The sequence below is a fragment of the Pinus tabuliformis genome, chromosome X (genome assembly GCF_031772625.1).
Source record: "Pinus tabuliformis cultivar Carrire ecotype Pingquan chromosome X, CPIR1, whole genome shotgun sequence".
Lineage (NCBI taxonomy): Eukaryota > Viridiplantae > Streptophyta > Pinopsida > Pinales > Pinaceae > Pinus > Pinus tabuliformis.
The window spans coordinates 410,641,727-410,668,768 of NC_142308.1; the positions used below are offsets into that span (position 1 = coordinate 410,641,727).

The window sequence follows — 27,042 nt, forward strand, 5'->3', positions numbered from 1 at the left end:
GCTCAAAACTTACGACATGTGAATAATCTAGCATGCTATCCCAATTAAGCAAGTGGGCAAGCCTTTTCGGTTGAAGTTGTGAAAGGTACATCTAACGCTTGAGCCCCTCGTTCATAAGGAGTTGAGGAAGTTGTTGGATGCTTAGATCATTTAGAAAGTGAAACATTCAACTTAGGTGTCCATATTTGGTCTCAGTAAGAAAAAACCCATGGAAATATGCATGTCTGTGGATTTCCAAAATCTCAACCGCACCTAGGAAATAGACAATTACCCTGTGTTGTTAATGGAACAAATATTACAGACAGTATTAGGGTCAGAAATGTTTTCTTTACTTTATGTATATTCTAGTTATAACCAGGTTCTAGTCTTGGAGCCTGACAGACTCAAAACAACTTTTCGAACAAATTGGGGCATGTTTCACATTCAGAAGAATGCCATTTGAGCTAGTTAATGTTGGTGCAACCTTTCAACATGCGATGGAAATCGCATTTGGCAGTCTAATTAGTAAGAGAATGGTGGTGTATCTTGACGATATCACAGTGTTTTCAAAGAATAGATATGACCACCTATGCCACTTGAAACAAATCTTTGAGAGATGTAAAAAATACGAGATATCTCTTAATCCCAAGAAGAGTATTTTTGCAATGTTCGAGGGAAACCTTTTGGGTCATATCATAGCAAAGAGTGGGATTAAAGTGGACCTTGAAAGGGTCAGGGCTATTACACAGATTCCTTTCCCAATGAATAATAAATCCATGCAATCCTTCGTGGGGAAGATAAACTTTCTCCGCAAGTTCATCTCCGATTACGCTCAAATTGTGAAGCCTATGCAGGAGATGGTGAGGAAGGATGTAATTTACAAGTGGGACAAAAGGGAAAAAGATGCATTTTCTTGTATTAAGCAAGCTATTGCAGAAGCACTCACCTTGTATAGCCAAGATTTCAACAAATATTTTATGTTATACACATTTTCTCCTAATACTTCTCTTGTTGATGTGCTTACACAAAAGGATGATCAGAATAATGAGCAGTCAATATATTTTATGAGTGCTAACCTAAAAGGACCTAAACTTAACTATCCTACCATCAATAAATAGGCGTATGCAGTCTATAAGGCAATGAAGCACTTTTGGCCCTATCTTTTAAAAAATCATTATATTATATTTGTTTCACACCCAACTGTCAGGTTTTTGTTTGTCCAACAAGAGTTGGGTGAGAGATGGTCGAGCTAGATGACTGGTTTACAAGAGTATGATCTAGAATTCAAACTTGTTCACATGATTAAGCGCCATGGTATATGTCGGCTAGCAGCATAAGAGATGAATGCAACAAAATATGATCCATCTGATTGGGAGCAGGAAATCGAGATGTACAATGTTGGGTGAGCCACCCCCACTACTATCTCAAACTTTTGGTTTGTATATGTGCTCTAGTATCTTGAGCATGGAAATTTTGCCTCTCACTTATCTGCACGATAGAAGAGGGCAGGAAGATTGAAAGCTTTATCTTATTATTTGGTGCATGGGGTTCTTTCTAGAAAGCACCATAATAAAGTATTGCTCAAATACTTAGAAGAACATGATTCAAAAAAGGTGTTATGTGACCTCCATGATGGACCGGCTGGGGTGCACTTCACGGGTGACACTACATTGTATAAAGTCATGCGAGTTGGTTTTTATTGGACCACATTATTCAAATATTCTCACACATATGCTCGCAAGTGCCCGGTTTATCAAAAGTGTGTCAGCTGAGGAAAGTAGTCAGTCGCTCCATTGCAGGCTATCGCAGTGGAAGAACCTTTTCAAAAATGCGATCTAGATGTCATCGGTGAGATTTTTCTACAATCCTTGAAACAAAACCACTATATTCTCAGTGTCGTAGATTACTTCATGTGGTGTACAAAAGTGGTTCCACTTAAGCAAGTGAACGATCAGGAAGCCATCAACTTCCTCAAGCAGAATATCATCTCTAGGTTTGGCATTTTGACTTCACTTGTTTTTGGGAATGCAACATACTTTTCATCATTAATATTACATGATTTTGCATTGGAAAATGGTATTGTATTGAAACATTTTGCTAATTACTATCCGCGGGGAAATGGTCTTGTTGATTCCACCAATAAGAAACCTATCCACATCATTAAGAAGACCATTTTGTATGAATAGAGGAATTGGAACTCATCTTTGTTGAATGGCTTATGGGTTGAAGTATTCACACTTAAACCTTCTCTGAATACGTGTCCCTACTTCCTGGTGTATGGAAAAGAATTCATCCTACCCTGGAACATTTATTTTCCTACCCTTCAACTTTCCATGCTTATTGGTTCATAGTAGGATAGACACCCTTCGCAAGCTGCAGGAAGAGAGATAGAAAGCTAAAGAGAAATTTTCTCTTCACTAGAGGAGATGGTTTGACAATAAGTCTACAGGGAAAAATGAATTCAGTGTGGGTGAGCTAGTCTTGAAGTGGGAGAAATCCCACGAAGACAAACCTAAACATACTAAGCTCCAATCCCTATGGATCATATCATTCACAGTGTGTGAGAAGCTTGTCCAACACACATATTGTCTTCAATCTTTAGACTTGGAAATTGACTCTCTTCTTTTTAATGGCAAAGATTTAAAACAATGTTTTCAATGATGGTCTAGGTTTGTGCCCTACCCTATGTACATAGTTTGTTTTCTTGTTTCTTTTTTTTGTCTGGTCTTGCATTTTGTTTTCATTCATTTGAATAAGCATCATGTGTGAACGTGTTTTCTGGGTTCCTTGTGTGTGGCTGAGTTGAAAAGAGTCTTGTGACACTACAACATTTGGCTAACCTTCGGTCCTCCTTCTTTGTTTTGGTTATGTCTTTTGGTTAATGATGTTCAGACAGAAAATATGATCCCTTCGTAAGGAGAGTTTTTCATTGAACCATGATACCTGTGTCTATTCTAGAAACCTTATGCCCATAATCATTTTTTTATGTTTCTTTGTTTTCACGCTTATCCAATTAGTGGAAGAGGAAAAGGGGAAAAATATAAATGAGCAAATCTAAATAAGAGGTCTTTATATGCTTCTCTAAAGGAACAACCACTCTTTCTCTCAATAAGTCAGGATCCCTCTTCTTCCCATGAAATGAATAAGCTACTATACATAGTCCTATATAAATATATAAACAAAGGCGAAGAAGAGAAAGGCTTCGTAGAGAGGTGAAGCAAGCAACTCCATCGGGGTACTTTACAAGCTTGTTGGCAATGGAGAAATGTTTTTTTTTCCTATAGTGACTCTTTCATGGCATCGTCCAGGTTTGCTAGCAGTGGAGCAACACCAGAGATGAAAAACTATACTCTGAAATTCTAAAGCTCACAAACTATACTACCCTTTCCTAATTTGAAACATTTTAATATTGTTGATCTTATGTTTTTGTTCAAATGAGAAGGAACAGAGGGGCCTATGTTTATTCATAGGGTAGTGGGGAAACCAAATTTATTTTCACGATGAATCAATACTCCCCAAATAACTAGACCCTGCATAAAAGAATCAACCTAGACATAGAAGCTAGAATTCTACTAGTATCTCGCCAAGTGTTGTCCCTGGTACAATACCCTCCAAAATTTTGGCCTACGCTCGAATTTTGAAGCCTACATTGACCTTGCATACTATCATCACAAGCATTAAGAATTATTGCATTGTTTTCTCTAAGTGTTTTGGTCCCATTTGCAAGAAAATCAAAGTGTCATCTTTTCACATGGCAAGTGTCGCACATCACGCGAAAGCTAGTTTTGTCATTTCAAGGGGTAATGTTTTCATAAATGACTTGGTATTACCATGTAAAAATCTTTCACAATCATTTCCAAATTTTTAGTAATTGTCGCACAAGTGTCATCACGGTCATCACAAAGTGTATTGTTGGTGTCGCACTTAGCTTAAGTTGTCGCACTGAGGGAAGTATGGTGTTCAAGTGTTCTGGATGATCTATGTTGTGTTGTAAAGTGTTCTAATTTTGTGATCATAATCAAGTCTTTTCATTGTTCACATAAGATTCATGATTCCCACACTTAGTCAAATTTGGAAAACTTCTCGACCAGGAAACCTAGCCTCATCAAGCCTTCCTAAACTACGCATTATGCAATCTCAACCCTCAAGTAGCAACCCTACCTCTTGGCACTACGCAATGCATAGTTTCTACATCCCATAACTATACATTTCATAGTCTTAGTGCTCAATCCCAACCCCTAAGCTCCAAAATTATGCAATCCTTCCCTTCATCCAGGCCTAAACCATGCATTATGTAGTCTACATCCTCAAGCCAAACCCTTGAGCTCCTAAACTGCACAATTGCATAGTCACCTATCTTCCTTGCCCTTCCAGTACTGCACAGTGGGTAACTCCAGTCATCTTGGCTCGTTGACCTCCCCAAGTGTGCAATATTCAAGCTGATTCCAGCCTGAACTATGCATTTCATAGTCCCAATCCTCAAGCCTAGCCCTTGAGCTCCTAAACTATGTAATTGCATGGTCACATGGCCTCCATGTCCTTCCAGCACTACGCAGTGGGCAACTTCAGTCATCAAGCCCTCAACCTATCTCTGTGAGCTCCCCAATTGCGCAATATTCAAGATTAGTGCAGCCTGAACTACGCATTGTGCAGTCTCAAGGCTCATACCTGACCCTTGACTACCTGAGTATATAAAATATCTCAATAAAATTTGTAAAAACCCTAATTAAAAAAAATATATATCAAAGTTACATACATATTATATTCACTCCACCTATCATAAACCCTAATAAAAAAAATAAAAATAAAAGTTACATGCATATTATATTCACTATACCTATCATAAACCTTAAATAGCAATACATTATGAATTCAGAATGTTTATGTAAACTTGGACATAACATATGCTTTTACATGGAAGATAATGAATAGTTATGTCGTAAGGCGTTTCCCTCTTAAATGAACTCCTCCAAATGCTTCTCTGTCCTAATCGTAGCCATTAGATCTTTTGTTAGATGATTGAACAAAAATCAGCCATCTAATTTAAAAAACCTTAAAAAAACGTTATTAGCCTGCAGCTGTTTGTGCTTTTGCAAGGCATTTGATTCGTTTAACGCTTGGACCACCAATTTGGTTAACGGCGAGCGGGTTGAGAGGTTATCAGTGCCAAGGTTCGATCCCCCTCGCACTCAATTCCTCCGCAGAGATTTTTCGGTAGCGGAAATGGGCATTCACATTCGAATGCTTATAGGAATTCCAGAGACATGCTACTATCGGGACTGGGACTGGGACTGGGCATCGGGCTGGCATTCGCAGTATCTCCCCCAAGTTTGGCCGAGTCTCCAGAACCAAAGCTGAAGATGCAGGAGGACCAGAAGTCGCGAGATCCAGTCTCACCACAGCCTCGAGCAGGCATTATGGGAGGACCAATTATTACCAAGAGTGGAAAAGTGCTTCCAAAGGTCAAGATCTTTGTGGGTTACGATCCCCGTGAAGATCTTGCCTACGAGGTCTGCAGGCATTCGATACTGAAACATGCCACATTTCCAGTTGAAGTAATCCCCATCAAACAAGCGGATCTCCGCAAGGCTGGGCTTTACTGGTGCATAAGGGATCCCACTGAGAGCACCCAGTTCTCCTTTTCCAGGTTCTTGACTCCTTTCCTAGCTGGGTTTGAGGGTTGGGCTATGTTTGTAGACCATGATTTTCTCTATATTGTTGACGTTAGGGAATTAGCTGAGCTCATTGATGATAAGTATGCTATAATGTGTGTCAAACACGACTACAAGCCCAAGAGTGCTACAAAAATGGATGGGGTTGTGCAGACTACTTACCCTAGAAAGAACTGGTCATCTATGGTTTTGTATAATTACGGGCACCCCAAGAACAGAGTTTTGACACCCTCTGTTGTGAATTCCCAATCTGGGGCATTTTTGCATAGATTCACTTGGCTTGATGATAATGATATTGGACCCATTCCCTACACCTGGAATTTCCTTGCTGGTCACAATGAGATTGATGACAAGGAACTTCCCAAAACTATAAATTATACAATGGGATGCCCTTGGTTCGAGGCCTGGAAAGATTTCCAATTCGAAGATCTGTGGCTTCAGGAAGTGGATGAGTATAAGAGGTCGCAGATGATACAGAAGGTGATTCAAGATGAGCTCATAAGGCTGTTGGATACAAGAATGAATGAAAGAGCAGGAGAGCTTGAAACCAGAGTAGGTGAGTTGGAAGGCAAGGTTAGAGAGATCTCTGCTCTGCAGAAATTGCTATTGTTATATCTGCAAGAGAGGTTTCTAACAGAGGGAGGGAATGGTGTGAAAGAACCTCCTTTCGATGCCTAGTTGAACAAGGGATTGCGGAGCAGAAAGGAATTGCTTTGGAATACCCTGCCGGATCTTGTGAGAGTGAAAAATAGGAATATGTTTTGGAGGTACTAGTGTAGGATATAGCCTAATTATTTTTATCTCTAAATATTAGAGAGAAATTGTAGTTTTCTGCATAAATTTTGAACTGGAAGTTAACTTATTTCTTAATATACTATTCGCCCATGGTATAGTCAAATCACCTTTACTTTATAGCAGCTAAGAAATAGCTACATTCTTCATTATCATCCTTTTTCCTGAAATAATGGTATGAAGGGTTTGTACCCTATCTGGCCAATAATGTCATTGTGACAATTTTTTCTCCAATGTAGTTATCTCAGACATTGCAATTTCATGGAATATGCTTCATCATATCAATTGGTGTAATTGTATATGGATGGTTATTTTAGGTTATTCACCTATGGTATGGTCAAATATGCCTTTAATTTAGCTACATTCTTCAATATTATCCTTTTTCCTGAAAGAATTGTGTGAAGGGTTTGTACTCTATCTGGACAAAAATATTATTGTGGCATTTTTTTTCTATCTTAAATGCAGTTATCTCAAACATTGCGATTTCATGGAATATACTTCATCACATTGATTGGTATAATTGTATTAATTATATTTATTAGCTATCTTGATTGCAATGTATGGATGGTTGTTTTCGGCCAGGGTCAAACATCTCTGTGTTGTTGGGGTTGCCATTGTGGTGTATTTAGTGACTATTTTGATGTGTTTATGTTGAAAATTTATAACCTTTATAAGCATTTTTAAGTTCACTGTTATTCAATAAGTAGTGTATTTTGTGAAGGACAATGGAGATCAGTGGATCTTTTCATTTGCTGTGAACAATACTAGAGTACTCAAGCTAGTGTGTACAAAGCATATCACAGCAAGATATATTCATATTTTGCATGTGCAAAGTATGCATTATGCTCACATATGGAATTCTTAACAGTGTTCTTCTACGAGTAAAGTATGCCTTTATGTTTTGATGCAGACACGGCCAATCTACATAGCACTCTGGTCCTCAGGTTTCCACAGGGATAGACTTACACCACCCATTTAACATAAATGTCAAAGAACGCTTCCCGTGATCTAAAAAGGGATTAGTAACTATAATAGAGAATATGTTGTGCAAGCTTTAGCAGAGGGATCAAATGAAGATTTCCAATCTCAAAACCTGCAAACAAGTTTACAGCAGAAGATATTTAGTGAAGAATTACGTGATGCTCTGTTCCTGCAAACAATTGCGGTATTTGTGAATGCAAACCACTAAAATATTCAGGTCGGGGATGAATAATCTACAGGGGACAACACCAATCTTTAGATTGCCGAAAAGCTAGAAAAGTTGTCTTTATTCCATTATCTCTAATCTTTGATACAGAGAAAACTCCCTAGATAACTAGCATACCGGCCCTGCAATCGCTTCCCTCAGCGTATGGCTCATTTGAGCACATTCTTTATCCCCTTATGACAATTATAAGCACTAGATATACATCTATACCAAACCAGACTCCTGTTTAATGAGCTTAAAAAATTCCAGTGGATTGTGACAGATCTCATTGATGGTATGTCCTTCTGGAATTTCCACAGTTGAGTTGTAGAAGTAGCCTGCCCAACCTGCCCACCTTCTGTCCACGTTTCCTTGTTAGCACCTATTCCCTGGTTAGTTTTTCTTTCTTCACATCATATAGTGCGGTTTCTTTCCACTAATCATTCTTCTGAGTTGTAAGGAATCTTAAAAGATAACCACGACTGCAGTTGAGGGGAGATAGCAGGATGCTCCTGCATCTAGTTATGCCGTAAGGCATTTCCCTTTGAAATGAACTCCCCCAAATGCGTTTTTGTCCTAATTGTAGCCATTAGATAATTGAACAAAAATTAGCCGTCTAATTTAATAAAAAATGTTTTAAAACATTAAAAAACCTTAAAAAATGTTATTAGCCTGCAGTTGTTTGTGCTTTTGCAAGGCATTTGATTTGTTTAACGCTTTGACCACCAATTTGGTTAACGGTGAGCGGGTTGAGAGGTTATCACAGCACCCTCCAGGAGCGTTGATGATGGAGCAATGGGTTCCTGAAATTCCTGGTCAAAACTTCTAATGGTGGCTGCTCCAGAGATTGATTCACCAAAATGTTGTACGATTGGAGCTCTACAAATTGATGCCAGCTGAGCCAGCTCCATAGCTGATGTTATGTAGTATTGCTGCATGCAAGGAAGGTCAGAGGAGTTACAAGAATTCTCTTATTACTATAAAAACCCAAAAGCATGGAAACAAAGAAATACAGATAAACTGTTGTCATGATAAAATCCTGATGCAACTTAATCTATTTGATAACATCCTTTTCAATCAGATTATTGGATCTACCTACAGAAAACCTTGAAGTAGAAATCAAACTCTCTTATCGCCAATTTATGTTCCTCTGAGAAAAATTAAAATTTGCAAGTTCGTATTTATTATTATTGAGAAATACAGAGAATACCTGATACCATATACAACTTGCACCCACTGGTATAAACACAATGAAGACCTGCCAAGCAATATGAGACATGACTGCAATGATCCCCAAAAGTTGTATAAATGCTAAAGCCAATTCTCCTAGTTGAGAAGGAATCAATGTGTCCACTGCACTCTGATCAGTTGATGCCTGCCAAGAAACAGAGAGCTTGTTACTGACCCACTAGAATCAAATGACTCCTTCTTTCTCAGGAAAGGTATTAGCCTATTAAAACAATAAATGTCAACTGACCTGATTCAGTATTCGCCCAGATGGAGTTGCATCAAAGAAGGACATTGGTGCACGAAATATACACCTGTGCAGAGAACTGAAAAGCTGATTAGCAGTTTTAAGTCCAACCAATGAAAGAAGCATAGACCTCACAAGAATGCACAGGGAGCTGCTTAATGTCAAAGCAACATAAACCAGAATGAAAAGGGACTTTCTCATAGGGGAAATCTCATTTTCTTTTGTAGAGGCTTCCGATGTCATCCAGAGGTTACTACATACTTGAAGCACCTAACTTATTATTTGGGCCAGTAGTATTATAGGTATCAAAGTACCATTGTATGCAGCAGTAATGTAAGACTAGTATACCGACATGCTTACCCTGCCTCTCTCTCTTTCTTCTTCTTGTACAAGCTGTGAATTTTTATTCTTTTTATCCAATTTTTCTTTGTGGTTTTCTGGTTCAACCTCTTCCTCTACATCTATTGATTTCTGAACACCGCACTGCTCTAGTGTGTCACTGTCAGTAACATTTTTCACTGCAGATGTATTGCCAGGACATGAGCTTTCAACAAATCTCTCTGATGTGTACACTTCAGATTTCTCCATAGCAGAAACAGTTTTCAAAGCTTTCTGATGTGCACCAACTAATTCCACAAAATCCGTTCCTGATTGTAAGAAGTCATCATATCTGCCAACCTGAGTAATTTCACCATCTCGCATTACCTGTGAAGAATATCATTTACATCAAAAAAATATGGATCACTTATCTCCTCCTCTCAATAAATGATCAATAAACCCACTGTCCCTTTACCAATTACATTGAAAATTTTAATATCACTAGAACACGATGAAAGAAATTCAAACCTACTAGAATGATGTCAGCAGAGGGTAAAAACTCCACTTGATGAGTTACATAAACTACAGTCTTTGAACCTAGAATACCAAGTATGCATTCCTATAACAAGCAAGTCCAATTTCTTAGATGTTTATGGGCACGAATTTGCAACGGCACAACCAGGAATGTATATTATCCAGACTGAACAATGAATTGCAGAGTGCTACTGTAGAGCTTCATCATTCCATCAAAACATTAAAACTAATTAATTCAGCAAACCTACAGTATGTAAAGGATAAGAGAAACATACTTGGAAAATATGTTTTCCGGTATGTGCATCCACAACGCTAAAAGGGTCATCAAAAATATAAATGTCTACATCTTAATATAAAGCACGGCAATTTGTATTCTCGGTTTTTGTCCACCACTCAAATTTAGCCCTCTTTCTCCAATGTCTGTCGCGTCCCCATAAGGAAAAAGTTCAAGATCTTTCTTCAATGCACAAGCATCTAGTACACTATTGTATCTAATAGTATCCATCTGCTTTCCAAAGAGAATAGTGTCTTTAATTTTCCCACTTTGTATCCAAAGCCTTGATGAGTTATAGTCCTCAAATGAAACCTAGCCAAGTAACTGCTTTACGCAGATCTCTTATGGAAGCCTACCCCAGATATGCCACTGTTGATCTCACATAAAAACAGTGCTGCAAAGGCTGACAAACACAAATTGTTAGTCTTTTAAAATTCATATCGTTGCTTCACAGTGAAAAAGAGATAAGAGATTGGATTCTATTATTGTATGAGTTGCTATGGATCTATGCCATAGGGTTTGAATTCCATTATTACTTTCTTTTTGTATGAAAAAATCGTATATTTAATACTCAAGCAGAATATTCATCAAATGAACTGCAGTTGTAAATGAATCCAATTCTTCTTATTCTTTGAATCTGTTCTTTTCTATTTTTGGTATGAAAATCCTTGTGAAACATTTTTATATCCAAATACTTCTGGATTTTTTGAGATATATTTATTATTCTTTTCCTAGGTACAAATGCATTTTATCTGTTTTAATTTGTGGATATGGATGACTATATAATTATGAAAAGTTCCTTTTATGACACTGGCAGTTTCTGGTGCATTACAATTTACAGAATTAGCTTCCCTACTTATAACTATTCCTTTTCTTGATTTCAGTAATACAGACAAAAAAACGTACTTTTCAATTTTGAAAAATCCTCTTGAAATTTGATTTAAAGACTAAGGTTTTTGAGTCATGTATCAATAAATTCCTATTGTGCAGATAATGGATGCTTTTCCTATGGACATTTCATTTGTTGTCAGGACTCGAGATGTCAATCTATGAAAGCCAACATGCTAGTAAATTTGATGACAAATTGTAGACATTTTCTCTATGTGAGTGAAGTCATTTCCTTGAATTTGGTGTTCATGCACAGAATTCTGTTGTGATAAAAAACAATTATCCTATTTTTGGAAGTGCCCTTTGCTTAGACAGAGGAACTTAATGGACCAATACAATTGATCCATGTAATCTTTCCTTTTGATCCATGTATATTTTCAAACAAACAATCGTAAATTTTTATGGCATGGCTACCAATTTCATAAAAATGTCTTACCTAACACGTTATTCATAACTTAATAGACCAATACAATTGAGCAACAAGCTCTATTTGCATGCCTTTTACTCTCCAAAAAAATTTCTGGCATATTGGTGGAAAAAGAGATTCCCAGTTCTCAGAAGTTCTATTGCCTGTTCAAGGATTGCTCGGCACTCTTGTTGAAGGATGTGCCTGAAGTAGGAAGCTCAACTGAGCCAGCTGTTGTTGTTATAAAAGAGTCAGAATTCCCTGAATGCAGAAGGTTGTTTTGTGCTCAATGTGGTGGTAAGAATGATAAAAGGAGCTGATATTTCCTTGGATTTGGGACCTGGGAGACAACAAAGTTGTGGAAAATACATATGGCTGTAAATATTGTTTACCAAATTCTATTGTGGTTTCTCTTTAACTTGATCTTTGTAATGTAGTCCTGATTCCCTTAAACAAGGGAATTGTCTGTTTTTCAGGTTGCATAGATGTTGAACAATTAATGTGCATTCATTATTGAATATCTATAGTAATGTTGTATTCAAGTATGTTTACAATGTTGTGTTCAAGTGCATTCACAATTTGTTCTTATACCACAACTTCTTCATCATGAATAACTTGATTTGTTTCAAAGTTCATGCCATGAAGATTTCATTCAAGAGATACATGCTTGAACAAAAACAAACTTAAAATGTAGTAAGTTCAACCCCATACCTGTTGTGGATCTTTGATAGTCAGGGTTCTTGCGAAGTTTCATGAGTCAAGAAAAAGCCTAAAAGGACCTTGTGAAGTCTTTTTACTGAAATATTTTTGAAGACTTACCTTCGCAGGTTTTGGATAACTTGATTAGGGGTGTTCTGAAGCACATATCAGATTGCATTGTAGCTACATTTCTCAGTGATAACGTTAAGCGGTTCCATACAAATGTTGTTATGGGAATGGAGGTTGATTTGACACTGCTTGAATCTTTTGCAGATACTCAATTTCATGACAGTGGCTTGCATTCCTCATGCTGCTTTGTAGCCCTCTATCTAATAATCTTAATTTCTTCATCTTTCATATGCAATTTTGATGAGACTGTACTAACTATATCTTCTAAATTTTTACTGTGCTCCTATTGTTTAGCAACTTACCACCAATATTTTTTACACAACACATAATTATACAACCCTACCGCACCATCTACATGTGCTAAAATTAAAATACTAATGAAACCACCCAAAATACCACGTGGCTTATAAAATAGTGATATCGAACCCTTCGTATTTACTGGTGTGAATATAAGATCATAATATGAAAATATACTGTAAGGACAATGACCATTTGGAATAAATTTTTCTTGGGAAGTTTTAACTCATGGAGAATATGGTCACATTGGAGGCGTGATGGGATAGGCTGCCTTTTCCTTATTTAGCGCACAACAGACTTCACATTGTCAGCACAATCTATAGCATGATACAGCACTCAGTTCTCCCAATTTCTGCGTCGAGGTGCTACAGTCACGGTGTTCCCAATTTTAATGAGCTGTAACTATGTTATGAGACACCCAGGAATGCATTTCCCCACCTGTAAATAACATCAGAGTACAACACTTCATTTCACTTTTAAAAAAAAAAAGAGGATTTAACCAACCAAAATACCACATGGCTTATAAAATCCTGAAAGAATGGTATGAAGGGTTTGTACCCTATCTAGACAATAATGTCATTGTGACAAATTTTTTTCTCCAATGTAGTTATCTCAGATATTGCAATTTCATGGAATATGCTTCATCATATCAATTGGTGTAATTGTATATGGATGGTTATTTTAGGTTATTCACCTATGGTATGGTCAAATATGCCTTTGATTTAGCTACATTCTTCAATATCATCCTTTTTCCTGAAAGAATTGTGTGAAGGGTTTGTACTCTATCTGGACAAAAATATTATTGTGGCATTTTTTTCTATCTTAAATGCAGTTATCTCAAACATTGCGATTTCATGGAATATACTTCATCACATCGATTGGTATAATTGTATTAATTCTATTTATTAGCTATCTTGATTGCAATGTATGGATGGTTGTTTTCGGCCAGGGTCAAACATCTCTGTGTTGTTGGGGTTGCCATTGTGGTGTATTTAGTGACTATTTTGATGTGTTTATGTTGAAAATTTATAGCCTTCATAAGTATTTTTAAGTTCATTGTTATTCAATAAGTAGTGTATTTTGTGAAGGACAATGGAGATCAGTGGATCTTCTCATTTGCTGTGAACAATACTAGAGTGCTCAAGCTAGTGTGTACAAAGCATATCACAGCAAGATATATTCGTATTTTGCATGTGCGAAGTATGCATTATGCTCACATATGGAATTTTTAACAGTGTTCTTCTACAAGAAAAGTATGCCTTTATATTTTGATGTAGACACCTCCAATCTGCACAACACTTTGGTCCTCAGGTTTCCACAGGGGTAGGCTTACACCACCCATTTAAACCTAACATAAATGTCAAAGAACGCTTCCTATGATCTGAAAAGGGGTTAGTAACTATAATAGATAATAGGCTGTGCAAGCTTTAGCAGAGGGATGAAATGAAGATTTCCAATCTCAAAACCTGCAAACAAGTTTACAGCAGAAGAGATTTAGTGAAGAATTACGTGATGCTTTCTTCCTGCAAACAATTGTGGTATTTATGAATGCAAACCACTAAAATATTCAGGTTGGGGATGAATAATCTACAGGGTACAACACCAATCTTTAGATTGCCAAAAAGCTAGAAAAGCTGTCTTTATTCCATTATCTCTAATCTTTGATACAAAGAAAACTCCCTAGATAACTAGCATACCGGCCCTACAATCGCTTCCCTCAGCGTATGGCTCATCTGAGCACATTCTTTATCCCCCTATGACAATTATAAGCACTGGATATACATCTATACCAAACCAAGCTCCCATTTAATGTGCTTAATAAATTCCAGTGGATTGTGATAGATCTCATTGATGGTATGTCCTCGAATTGCCACAGTTGAGTTGTAGAAGTAGCCTGCCCAGCATGCCCACCTTCTGTCCACGTTTCCTTGTTAGCACCTATTCCTTGGTTAGTTTTTCTTTCTTCACATCATGTAGTGCGGTTTCTTTCCACTAATAATTCTGCTGAGTTGTAAGGAATCTTAAAAGATAACCACCACTATAGTTGAGGGGAGATAGTAGGATGCTCCTGCGTCTAGTTACGCCGTAAGGCGTTTCCCTCTGAAATGAACTCCCCCAAATGCTTTTCTGTCCTAATCGTAGTCGTTAGACGATTGAACAAAAATCAGCCATCTAATTTAATAAAAAATGTTTTAAAACATTAAAAAACCTTAAAAAACGTTATTAGACTGCCACTGTTTGTGGTTTTGCAAGGCATTTGATTCGTTTAATGCTTGGACCACCAATTTGGTTAACGGTGAGTGGGTTGAGAGGTTATCATAGCACCCTCCAGGAGCGTTGATGATGGAGCAATTGGTTCCCAAAATTCCTGGTCAAAACTTCTAATGGTGGTTGCTCCAGAGATTGATTCTCCAAAATGTTGTACGATTGGAGCTCTACAAACTGATGCCAACCGAGCCAGTTCCCTAGCTGATGTTATGTAGTATTGCTGCATGCAAGGAAGGTTAGAGGAGTTACAAGAATTCTCTTATTACTATAAAAACCCAAAAGCATGGAAACAAAGAAATACAGATGAACTGTTGTCATGATAGAATCCTAATGCAACTTAATCTATTTGATAACATCCTTTTCAATCAGATTATTGGATCTACGTACAGAAAAAATTGAAGTAGAAATCAAACTCTCTTATCGACAATTTATGTTCCTCTGAGAAAATTAAAATTTGCAAGTTCGTATTTATTATTATTAAGAAATACAGAGAATACCTGATACCATATACAACTTGCACCCACTGGTATAAACACAATGAAGACCTGCCAAGCAATATGAGACATGACTGCAATGATCCCCAAAAGTTGTATAAATGAAAAAGCCAATTCTCCTAGTTGAGAAGGAATCAATGTGTCCACTGCACTCTGATCAGTTGATGCCTGCCAAGAAATAGAGAGCTTGTTATTGACCCACTAGAATCAAATGACTTCCATCTTTCTCAGGAAAGGTATTAGCCTATTAAAACAATAAATTTCAACTAACCCGATTCAGTATTTTCCCAGATGGAGTTGCATCAAAGAAGGACATTGGTGCACGAAATATACACCTGTGCAGAGTGCTGAAAAGCTGATTAGCAGTTTTAAGTCCAACAAATGAAAGAAGCATAGACCTCACAAGAATGCACAGGGAGCTGCTTAATGTCAAAGCAACATAAACCAGAATGAAAAGGGACTTTCTCATAGGGGAACTCTCATTTTCTTTTGTAGAGGCTTCCGATGTCATCCAGAGGTTACTACATATTTGAAGTAGCTGACTTATTATTTGGGCCAGTAGTATTATAGGTATCAAAGTACCATTGTATGCAGCAGTAATGTAAGACTAGTATACCGACATGCTTACCCTGCCTCTCTCTCTTTCTTCTTCTTGTACAAGCTGTGAATTTTTATTCTCTTTCTCCAATTTTTCTTTGTGGTTTTCTGGTTCAACCTCTTCCTCTATATCTATTGAGTTCTGAACACTGCACTACTCCAGTGTGTCACTAGCAGTAACATTTTTCACTGTAGCTATATTGCCAGGACATGAGCTTTCAACAAATCTCTCTGATGTGTACACTTCAGATTTCTCCATAGCAGAAATAGTTTTCAAGGCTTTCTGATGTGCACCAACTAATTCCACAAAATTTGTGCCTGATTGTAAGATGTCATCGTATCTGCCAACCTGAGTAATTTCACCATTTCACATTACCTGTGAAGAATATCATTTACATCAACAAAATATGGATCACTTATCTCCTCCTCTCAATAAATGATCAATAAACCCATTGTCCCTTTACCAATCACATTGAAAATTTTAATATCACTAGAATAGGATGAAAGAAATTCAAACCTACCAGATTGATGTCAGCAGAGGGTAAAAACTCCACTTGATGATTTACATAGACTACAGTATTTGCACCCAAAATACCAAGTATGCATTCCTATAACAAGCAAGTCCAATTTCTTAGATGTTTATGGGCACGAATTTGCAGCGGCACAACCAACAATGTATATTATCCAGACTGAACAATTAATTGCAGAGCGCTACTGTAGAGCTTCATCATTCCATCAGAACATTAAAACTAATTAATTCAGCAAACCTACAGTATGTAAAGGATAAGAGAAACATACTTGGAAAATATGTTTTCCGGTATGTGCATCCACAACGCTAAAAGGATCATCAAAAACATAAATGTCTACATCTTGATATAAAGCACGACAATCTGTATTCTTTGTTTTTGTCCACCACTCAAATTTAACCCTCTTTCTCCAATGTCTGTCTCGTCCCCATAAGGAAAAAGTTCAAGGTCTTTCTTCAATGCACAAGCATCTAGTACACTATTGTATCTAATAGTATCCATCTGCTTTCCAAAGAGAATATCGTCTTTAATTTTCCCACTTTGTATCCAAAGCCTTGATGAGTTATAGTCCTCAAATGAAACCTAGCCAAGTAACTGCTTTACGCAGATCTCTTATGGAAACCTACCCCAGATACGCCGCTGTTGATCTGTTGATCTCACAGAAAAACAGTGCTGCAAAGGCTGACAAACACAAACTGTTAGCCTTTTAAAATTCATATCGTTGCTTCACAGTGAAAAAGAGATAAGAGATTGGATTCTATTATTGTATGAGTTGCTATGGATCTATGCCATAGGGTTTGAATTCCATTATTACTTTCTTTTTGTATGAAAAAATCGTATATTTAATACTCAAGCAGAATATTCATCAAATGAACTGCAGTTGTAAATGAATCCAATTCTTCTTGTTCTTTGAATCTGTTCTTTTCTGTTTTTGGTATGAAAATCCTTGTGAAACATTTTTATATCCAAATACTTTTGGATTTTTTGAGATATATTTATTATTCTTTTCCTAGGTACAAATGCATTTTATCTGTTTTAATTTGTGGATATGGATGACTATATAATTATGAAAAGTTCCTTTTATGACACTGGCAGTTTCTGGTGCATTACAATTTACAGAATTAGCTTCCCTACTTATAGCTGTTCCTTTTCTTGATTTCAGTAATACAGACAAAAAAATGTACTTTTCAATTTTGAAAAATCCTCTTGAAATTTGATTTAAAGACTAAGGTTTATGAATCACGTATCAATAAAGTCCTATTGTGCAGATAATAGATGCTTTTCCTATGGATATTTCATTTGTTGTCAGGACTCGAGATGTCAATTTATCAAAGCCAACGTGCTAGTAAATTTGATGACAAATTTTAGACATTTTCTCTATGTGAGTGAAGTCATTTCCTTGAATTTGGTGTTCATGCACAGAATTCTGTTGTGATAAAAAATAATTATCCTATTTTTGGAAGTGCCCTTTGCTTAGATAGAGGAACTTAATAGACCAATACAATTGATCCATGTAATATTTCCTTTTGGTCCATGTATATTTTCAAACAAACAATCATAAATTGTTATGGCATGGCTACCAATTTCATAAAAAAGTCTTACCTAACACGTTATTCATAACTTAATAGACCAATACAATTGAGCAACAAGCTCTATTTGCATGCCTTTTACTCTCCAAAAAAATGCCTGGCATATTGGTGGAAAAAGAGATTCCCAGTTCTCAGAAGTTCTATTGCCCGTTCAAGGATTGCTCGGCACTCTTGTTGAAGGATGTGCCTGAAGTAGGAAGCTCAACTGAGCCAGCTGTTGTTGTTATAAAAGAGTCAGAATGCCCTGAATGCAGAAGGTTGTTTTGTGCTCAATGTGGTGGTAAGAATGATAAAAGGAGCTGATATTTCCTTGGATTTGGGACCTGGGAGACAACAAAGTTGTGAAAAATACATATGGCTGTAAATATTGTTTACCAAATTCCATTGTGGTTTCTCTTTAACTTGATCTTTGCAATGTAGTCCTGATTCTCTTAAACAAGGGAATTGTCTGTTTTTCAGGTTGCATAGATGTTGAACAATTAATGTGCATTCATTATTGAATATGTATAGTAATGTTGTATTCAAGTATGTTTACAATGTTGTGTTCAAGTGCATTCACAATTTGTTCTTATACCACAACTTCTTCGTCATGAATAACTTGATTTGTTTCAAAGTGCATGCCATGAAGATTTCATTCAAGAGATACATGCTTGAACAAAAACAAACTTAAAATGTAGTAAGTTCAACCCCATACCTGTTGTGGATCTTTGATAGTCAGGGTTCTTGCGAAGTTTCATGAGTCAAGAAAAAGCCTCAAAGGACCTTGTGAAGTCTCTTTACTGAAATCTTTTTGAAGACTTACCTTCGCAGGTTTTGGATAACTTGATCAGGGGTGTTCTGAAGCACATATTAGATTGCATTGTAGCTACATTTCTCAGTGATAACGTTAAGCGGTTCAATACAAATGTTGTTATGGGAATGGAGGTTGATTTGACACTGCTTGAATCTTTTGCAGATACTCAATTTCATGACAGTGGCTTGCATTCCTCATGCTGCTCTGTAGCCCTCTGTCTAATAATCTTAATTTCTTCATCTTTCATATGCAATTTTGATGAGACTATACTAACTGTCTCTTCTAAATTTTTACTGTGCTCCTATTGTTTAGCAACTTACCACCAATATTTTTTACACAACACATAATTATACAACCCCTACCACACCATCTACATGTGCTAAAATTAAAATACTAATGAAACGACCCAAAATACCACGTGGCTTATAAAATAGTGATATCGAACCCTTTGTTTTTACTGGTGTGAATATAAGATCATAATATGAAAATATACTTTAAGGACAATGACCATTTGGAATCAATTTTTCTTAGGATGTTTTAGCTCATGGAGAATATGGTCACATTGGAGGCGTGATGGGATAGGCTGCCTTTTCCTTATTTAGCGCACAACAGACTTCACATTGTTAGCACAATCTATAGCATGATACAACACTCAGTTCTCCCAATTTCTGCATCAAGGTGCTACAGTCACGGTGTTCCCAATTTTAATGAGCTGTAACTATGTTATGAGACACCCAAGAATGCATTTCCCCACCTGTAAATAACATCAGAGTACAACACTTCATTTCACTTTTTTTCAAAAAAAGAGGATATAACCAACCAAAATACCACATGGCTTATAAAATCTTGAAAGAATGGTATGAAGGGTTTGTACCCTATCTGGACAATAATGTCATTGTGACAAATCTTTTTCTCCAATGTAGTTATCTTAGACATTGCAATTTCATGTAATATGCTTCATCATATCAATTGGTGTAATTGTATATGGATGGTTATTTTAGGTTATTCACCTATGGTATGGTCAAATATGCCTTTAATTTAGCTACATTCTTCAATATCATCCTTTTTCCTGAAAGAATTGTGTGAAGGGTTTGTACTCTATCTGGACAAAAATATTATTGTGGCATTTTTTCTATCATAAATGCAGTTATCTCAAACATTGCGATTTCATGGAATATACTTCATCACAACGATTGGTATAATTGTATTAATTCTATTTATTAGCTATCTTGATTGCAATGTATGGATGGTTGTTTTCGGCCAGGGTCAAACATCTCTGTGTTGTTGGGGTTGCCATTGTGGTGTATTTAGTGACTATTTTGATGTGTTTATGTTGAAAATTTATAACCTTCATAAGCATTTTTAAGTTCACTGTTATTCAATAAGTAGTGTATTTTGTGAAGGACAATGGAGATCAGTGGATCTTCTCATTTGCTGTGAACAATACTAGAGTGCTCAAGCTAGTGTGTACAAAGCATATCACAGCAAGATATATTCGTATTTTGCATGTGCGAAGTATGCATTATGCTCACATATGGAATTTTTAACAGTGTTATTCTACGAGAAAAGTATGCCTTTATATTTTGATGCAGACACCTCCAATCTGCACAGCACTCTGGTCCTCAGGTTTCCACAGGGGTAGGCTTACACCACCCATTTAAACCTAACATAAATGTCAAAGAACGCTTCCTGTGATCTGAAAAGGGGTTAGTAACTATAATAGATAATAGGTTGTGCAAGCTTTAGCAGAGGGATGAAATGAAGATTTCCGATCTCAAAACCTGCAAACAAGTTTACAACAGAAGAGATTTAGTGAAGAATTACGTGATGCTCTGTTCCTGCAAACAATTGCGATATTTATGAATGTAAACCACTAAAATATTCAAGTTGGGGATGAATAATCTACAGGGTACAACACCAATCTTTAGATTGCCAAAAAGCTAGAAAAGCTGTCTTTATTCCATTATCTCTAATCTTTGATACAAAGAAAACTCCCTAGATAACTAGCATACCGGCCCTACAATCACTTCCCTCAGCGTATGGCTCATCTGAGCACATTCTTTATCCCCCTATGACAATTATAAGCACTGGATATACATCTATACCAAACCAGACTCCCGTTTAATGAGCTTAAAAAATGGCAGTGGATTGTGATAGATCTCATTGATGATATGTCCTTCTGGAATTGCCACAATTGAGTTGTAGAAGTAGCCTGCCCACCTTCTGTCCACGTTTCCTTGTTAGCACCTATTCCCTGGTTAGTTTTCTTTCTTCACATCATGTAGTGAGGTTTCTTTCCACTAATCGTTCTGCTGAGTTGTAAGGAATCTTAAAAGATAACCACCACTGCAGTTGAGGGGAGATAGTAGGATGCTCTTGCGTCTAGTTACGCCGTAAGGCGTTTCCCTCTGAAATGAACTCCCCCAAATGATTTTCTATCCTAATTGTAGCCGTTAGATGATTGAACAAAAATCAGCAGTCTAATTTAATAAAAAATGTTTTAAAACATTAAAAAACCTCAAAAAACATTATTAGCCTGCAATTGTTTGTGCTTTTGCAAGGCATTTGATTCGTTTAACGCTTGGACCACCAATTTGGTTAACAGTGAGCGGGTTTAGAGGTTATCACAGCACCCTCTAGGAGCATCGATGATGGAGAACTTGGTTCCTGAAATAACAATGCATGCTCTCAGTTATTTGGATTATCCGAGCTTGTGTCGTCTCTCCATGACGAATTCTTCCATGCGCTAGGCGGCCAACGACGATAATGCCTGGAAAGCCCTCGATCACAAGGTAGCAAATTAGTCGATCCTCAATTTTTGTTAATTAATTGAATCCCAAAGATTTAGTTTTTCATATTTGACCGAGTACAGTTTTTCTGTGAATTTTTTATCTGGCAAAGCCCAATTTAACGAATAATAGTTCTGTTCAATTGCGCTTTTCATCATGGTGTGGGGCTTGTTTAAATGCCCTTGTTCCTTTCACCTCGCCATGCTTTGGTTATATGAAGGTGCAATTTTTTTCTGAGCAGACTTGTTTCTTGGAATTTTCATCTGGGTAAAAACTTATTCGACGAATGATCAGTTCCTGAATTATTTTGCTAAACTAGGGTTTTATGGTTTGTTTAAATGCCCTTGATTTTTTCAATTGCCCATGCTTTTGTCATATTACGTTGCATTTTTTGTCTGAGCAAACTCTAATGCCTGGAAAGCCCTCTATTACAAGGCAACGAATTAATTAATCCTCAATTCTCGTCAATTAATTGAATACCAAAGTTTTAGTTTGTCAAATTTGATCGGGTACACTTTTTTCCTGTGAATTTTTCATCTGGAAAATCCGAATTTAACGAATAATAGTTCTCTTCAATTGCTTTTTTCATCAGGGTTTAGGCTTGTTCCTTGTTGCTTTCATCTCGCCACGCTTGTGTTGTATGAAGTGCAATTTTTTTTCTGAGCACACTTGTTTTCATCTGGGTAAAAACGAATTTGACAAATGATCAGTCCCTGAATTTCATTGCTAAACTAGGGTTTTAAGGTTTGTTGCCCATGCTTTTGTTATATTAAGTTGTATTTTTTGCCAGAGAAAACTCTCTCTAGGTTACTTAAGTGAAATTTTGATCTGGGTAAGGTGACAATTTGACAAGTGGTCAGTCTGTTGAATGATGTCGTTAAATTAAGGTTTAGTGTATGTACAATGCTCTTGTTATTTTCAACTGGGCAAGCTTCTGTTATATCAAGTTGTAGATTTTGTCTGACCACATTTGTTTTGTGGAATTTTCATCTGAATAGATCCCATGTTTGACGAATGATCACTTTGTCGACTTATACTTAAATTAGGGCTTAGTGTATGTCAAATTGGGCATGTTATTCCAAGCTCTAGGTTTTGGGTTTTCTTCTCATTTGCCAAGTTAAGCTCACAAGGGCCCACTCTATTTGCAGGCAGCATCAGAGAGAACATTGCTTACGGTAAAGAGAACGCAACAGAAACTGAGATAGTAGAGGCTGCAAAGGCTGCCAATGCCCACGATTTCATTTCGTAAGTACACTGAAATAAATCCCCTGACCACTGTTCAATTTGTTTTTCAGCCATTGCAAAATTTGTTTTCCAACCACAGTTTTTTATTTCTGCATGATGTATAAGTTATTTCTTTTTTCATCATGTTTAAGTTGTTTCACAAACTTTTCTGAACTTACAAAACATAATTTCCATAGGACACTTCATGAAACCTATCTTAAACTTCATGTTTTATTAACCAAGTTTCTTAAACCTAAAAATTAGTGGTTATTGTAAATATTCTTACTGAATTCAATGCAGGTTATCTTTTTCTTTTAAGTTATAAATAAATAATTCCTATATGAACAACTTGCCAGACTTCTTGTTAAATTCCATGCATTTTTAATGTTTTAGTGGCATGAGGGATGGATATGAGACCTACACCGGCAACAGGGGAACTCAGTTGTCTGGGGGGCAGAAACAGAGAATAGCAATAACAAGGGTAATTATAAAGAATCCAAGTGTCTTGCTGTTGGACGAGGCAACGAGCGCTTTAGATATTCATTCAGAGAAAGTTGTTCAAGAAGCACTGGATGGAGTCATGGTAGGAAGAACCAGCGTGGTTGTAGCTCATCGTTTGAGCACAATTCAGAATGCTGACAGTATAGCAGTCATTGAGAATGGAAAGGTTGTTGAACAAGGAAATCATGCTTCTCTACTGAGCAAAGCCAAAGGAGGTGCATATTTTGGTTTGATTAAACTGCAGCAACCACATTAACCAATTATTCAACCTATAAGCTAAACTGCAATAACCCTCATACTCCTCATCACAAATGTGGCCAGTTATAAAGAGTGTAGGGCAGTCAGTGCAAAATTGATATTTGAGTTGTTTCGCTAAATGGTGATGATTAGAAGCAGAAAGGATAATAATTAGGCTGTATGTTGTAAAAAATTTAATTAAATATCTCAGGTGATTATGAAGAATAATCATAAACCTTATTATTACTGCTTTCAAAAGTAGAAAGGTTAATAATTAGGCTATCTGTTGTAAAAAAGTGAATTAAATATCTCGGCTGATTATAAAGAATAATCATAAACCTTATTATTATTGATTTTAATGTGAAAATTATCTTATCCAGATTAAATTCCCTTGTTTCATGGATGTTTTTAGAATTGAATGGCATTGCAAATCTTCTTTTGTTCTACTTGAGGATGGGCTACAGTGGAAATATGTACATGTAACAAACTTACATTTTCATGAACATCCCAGTAAAGTATATATTTTCATATATTGTATATAAAATTTAATATCCGATGCAGCTTTCGTGATTTACAAATTTCATTAAATTTAACATCCGATGTAGCTTTCGTGATTTACAGAACAACCTTGGGATTACACAGAAAAATATATTACGTTTTTCTTTCGTGATTTACAATTGCAAGAATGATATGATAGTCTGGAGTTTTCCGAGTGGAATGGGGACTTACGAGAACATAAAAGAAGATGGCCTTTGAGTTTCCAAGATTTTGGGGATTCCATTCCTCCCTAGTTTTCCATTCAACTGCTATGTGAATTAATTGATGGTAATGCTATAATCAGTACTGGAGTGGGCCAACACTAGATGTGGGCAGCCCAATGGTTCCAATATGAGAGACCTTGACTGTGGCTGACATCAGGGGGTCTCGGGGCTATGGGATTTGGTTTGCCTGCAGCACTTGGGAGCTGCTGTGGCCAATCCAGGGGCTATTGTTGTTGATATAGATGGAGATGTTAGTTTTATGATGGATGTGCAAGAATTGGCCACCATCAGGGTAGAAAACCTGCCTGTTAAGATGATGATATTGAACAATCAGCACTTGGGCATGGTGGTCCAATGGGAAGATCGCTTTTACAAAGCAAACAGAGCACATACTTACCTCGGGGATCCATCTGCTGAATCTGAGATTTTCCTCAATCTTTTGAAGATGGCAGATGCATGCAATATACCAGCAGCTAAGGTAACAAAGAAAGCAGATGTCAGGGAGGCCATTTTACAAATGCTCGATACCCCGAGCCATATTTATTGGATGCCATTGTGCCACACCAGGAGCATGTCTTGCCTATGATACCCAGTGGTGGAGCTTTTAAAGATATTATAACCAAAGGTGATGGGAGAAGAGCATACTAAAAAGAAGAGGCTAAGCCATTTCTCATTGTATAAGATTATTCTAGGTTCTAAAAGTGCATTTTCATTGTTTTCCTTTTGAAGGTATGGAGAAAGCTTTATTTTCTCTCCTCTGCAATTTTATTGGTAGGACACATTTTATTTCTCTAACTTATACGGTACATAAATCAAGGCAAGTTTGGACACTTTAGATTGTTCACAAAGTCTTGACTTTATGTTTATATGTTTTGATTGCTAAGAACGAATGCAACAAACTTTCATCTCTGTTTCTACTGATATTGGGTGGCCCATGAGGCAAGGGCATAAATTGTGGTGCATTGTATCTCTACTTCTACTTATTTTTTTCTATATTTGACTGTTTGTTATAGCAAATGTGCATTCATTTCATTGCATAGAGCATTTTGCAAAGTAAGATTCACATAAGATATCCAAGGATGAATTGAAAATAACCTATACGAGGAGGATAAATGTGGTAGTGTCATGGATTGCATAATAACATATGGCATACAGGTTTGATGGTAACTCACTATTTCTACCTTTGACAATGGACTTTGAAAAGATGCCCATCCTATATGTAAGAAATTTGTGTTTTAAATATTTTTTGAATTGCTAACTCGGGATCTTGAAGTCAAGAATTTTTACTAAATGTCTTTGCTGGATACCTTAGAGATGTAACTATTGTTGTACTTAGCTATTGTCTAACAATTATAACAATTAGTGAATTCCATATTGTAGGACATATGTTGGAAAGTCAATTTTTCGTTGTTTCTATAATTTTAGAGTTAACCTTTCCTGTATTATTATAAAACCCTGACCATTGACAGTGATTTCTAAATTATAGTTTTGTAAATGGACATCGCTCCCAGAGTAAAAATATTCAATGTTCAGGAAGAAAGAGTACCGGGTGTTGTGGGGTGAAGTTTGGGGGTGGGTCTTCGGATCAAAACATCTCTTCTTGTACATCACATGGTAAATCATGCTCAACTTCTCTGTAGTGAACCATTTTGTAGGAACATGTTCCATTCTTATTTAATTGGATCACTTCTTCATTCAAAGACTCTTCTGCCCAAACAATTGTAGGTTCTGCAACTAGCTATTTGAGATAGTCGACATAAATTTAGATTGTTGCACCTAGATATGAATCCATTCATCTCATCAATTAAGCGGATTGCTTTTGTGAAAATGTGTTTCCTTATTGGTTTGGGATATTTGATTTTTGCCATTTGCCCTGAGAGAAGTGAGGTGCACTCTACAGCCAGGGGTGCAGAGGACATTGAATGTGTGTCACGTCACTTGTATAAGGTTAATAAAATAAAATGAGAGAAAAGTCACTGTCATATGTGTAGAAATTCCACGAAAATTCTGATCTGCTTGAATGAACAAATCTGAACCTAACTTGTAACTCGAGATGCAGAATATAAAAACACTTGTTTTTCTAGGGAACCCAACTGGGAAAACCCTCTGCTTGATTGAGAATTTTATTGATAGAAGAATGAGCAATAGATATCTTAAAAAAACAATATTGTTTCAATAGGAACCAATTTGGTTTTCTATTATTGTACTAAGATGAAGCACTCCTTGCAAGACTTTGATCCTTGCTTCCCTATTTCCTTGTGCAAGTCCCAAGGAAATTCTCCTATAAATTTGCGCACAAGCCTCTCTTTGTATGCTGAACCTCTCAAAAGTTCACACACACAAACACAAATCTGTGTTCTCCACTTCCTTGTGTTGCCAACTCATGCTCACAAGACAATTGAATAACAATGAGCCTTAATCCTTCGGGGAGTGCTCAGACATCAAGGCTCAAATCCATTACAGGAAATACTCATTATGAAATCAATACATCACATGTAGGGATTGAACCTGTTTGGGGGCGATAACAAGTTAACAACATTTATGCCAACCACGTGAGCTAAATCCGGTTGATGTGTGTATGTGTATAAGTTACCAGATGTCAGATTTAAAATTG

General features: G+C 36.7%; 1 protein-coding gene and 1 pseudogene across 1 annotated transcript; both read left to right on the top strand.

The window, feature by feature from the left end:
- Window positions 1–512: 512 nt before the first annotated feature.
- LOC149140263 (uncharacterized) lies at window positions 513–6,329 on the top strand. Its single transcript, XM_089450941.1, has 2 exons — window positions 513–851; window positions 5,136–6,329. The coding sequence occupies exons 1-2, from the start codon at window positions 513–515 to the stop codon at window positions 6,327–6,329; spliced, it is 1,533 nt and encodes a 510-aa protein (XP_089307067.1).
- Window positions 6,330–18,216: 11,887 nt separating this feature from the next.
- On the top strand, window positions 18,217–25,228 carry LOC149140264 (acetolactate synthase 1, chloroplastic-like; annotated as a pseudogene).
- The last annotated feature ends 1,814 nt before the right edge of the window (window positions 25,229–27,042 follow it).

Coding starts and splice junctions, on each gene's coding strand:
- LOC149140263 (XM_089450941.1), top strand. CDS start 513: ATGGTGGTGTATCTTGACGATATCACAGTGTTTTCAAAGAATAGATAT. Junction 852..5,135: donor AGGAGATGGTGAGGAAGGAT/GTAATTTACAAG, acceptor GCGGGTTGAGAG/GTTATCAGTGCCAAGGTTCG.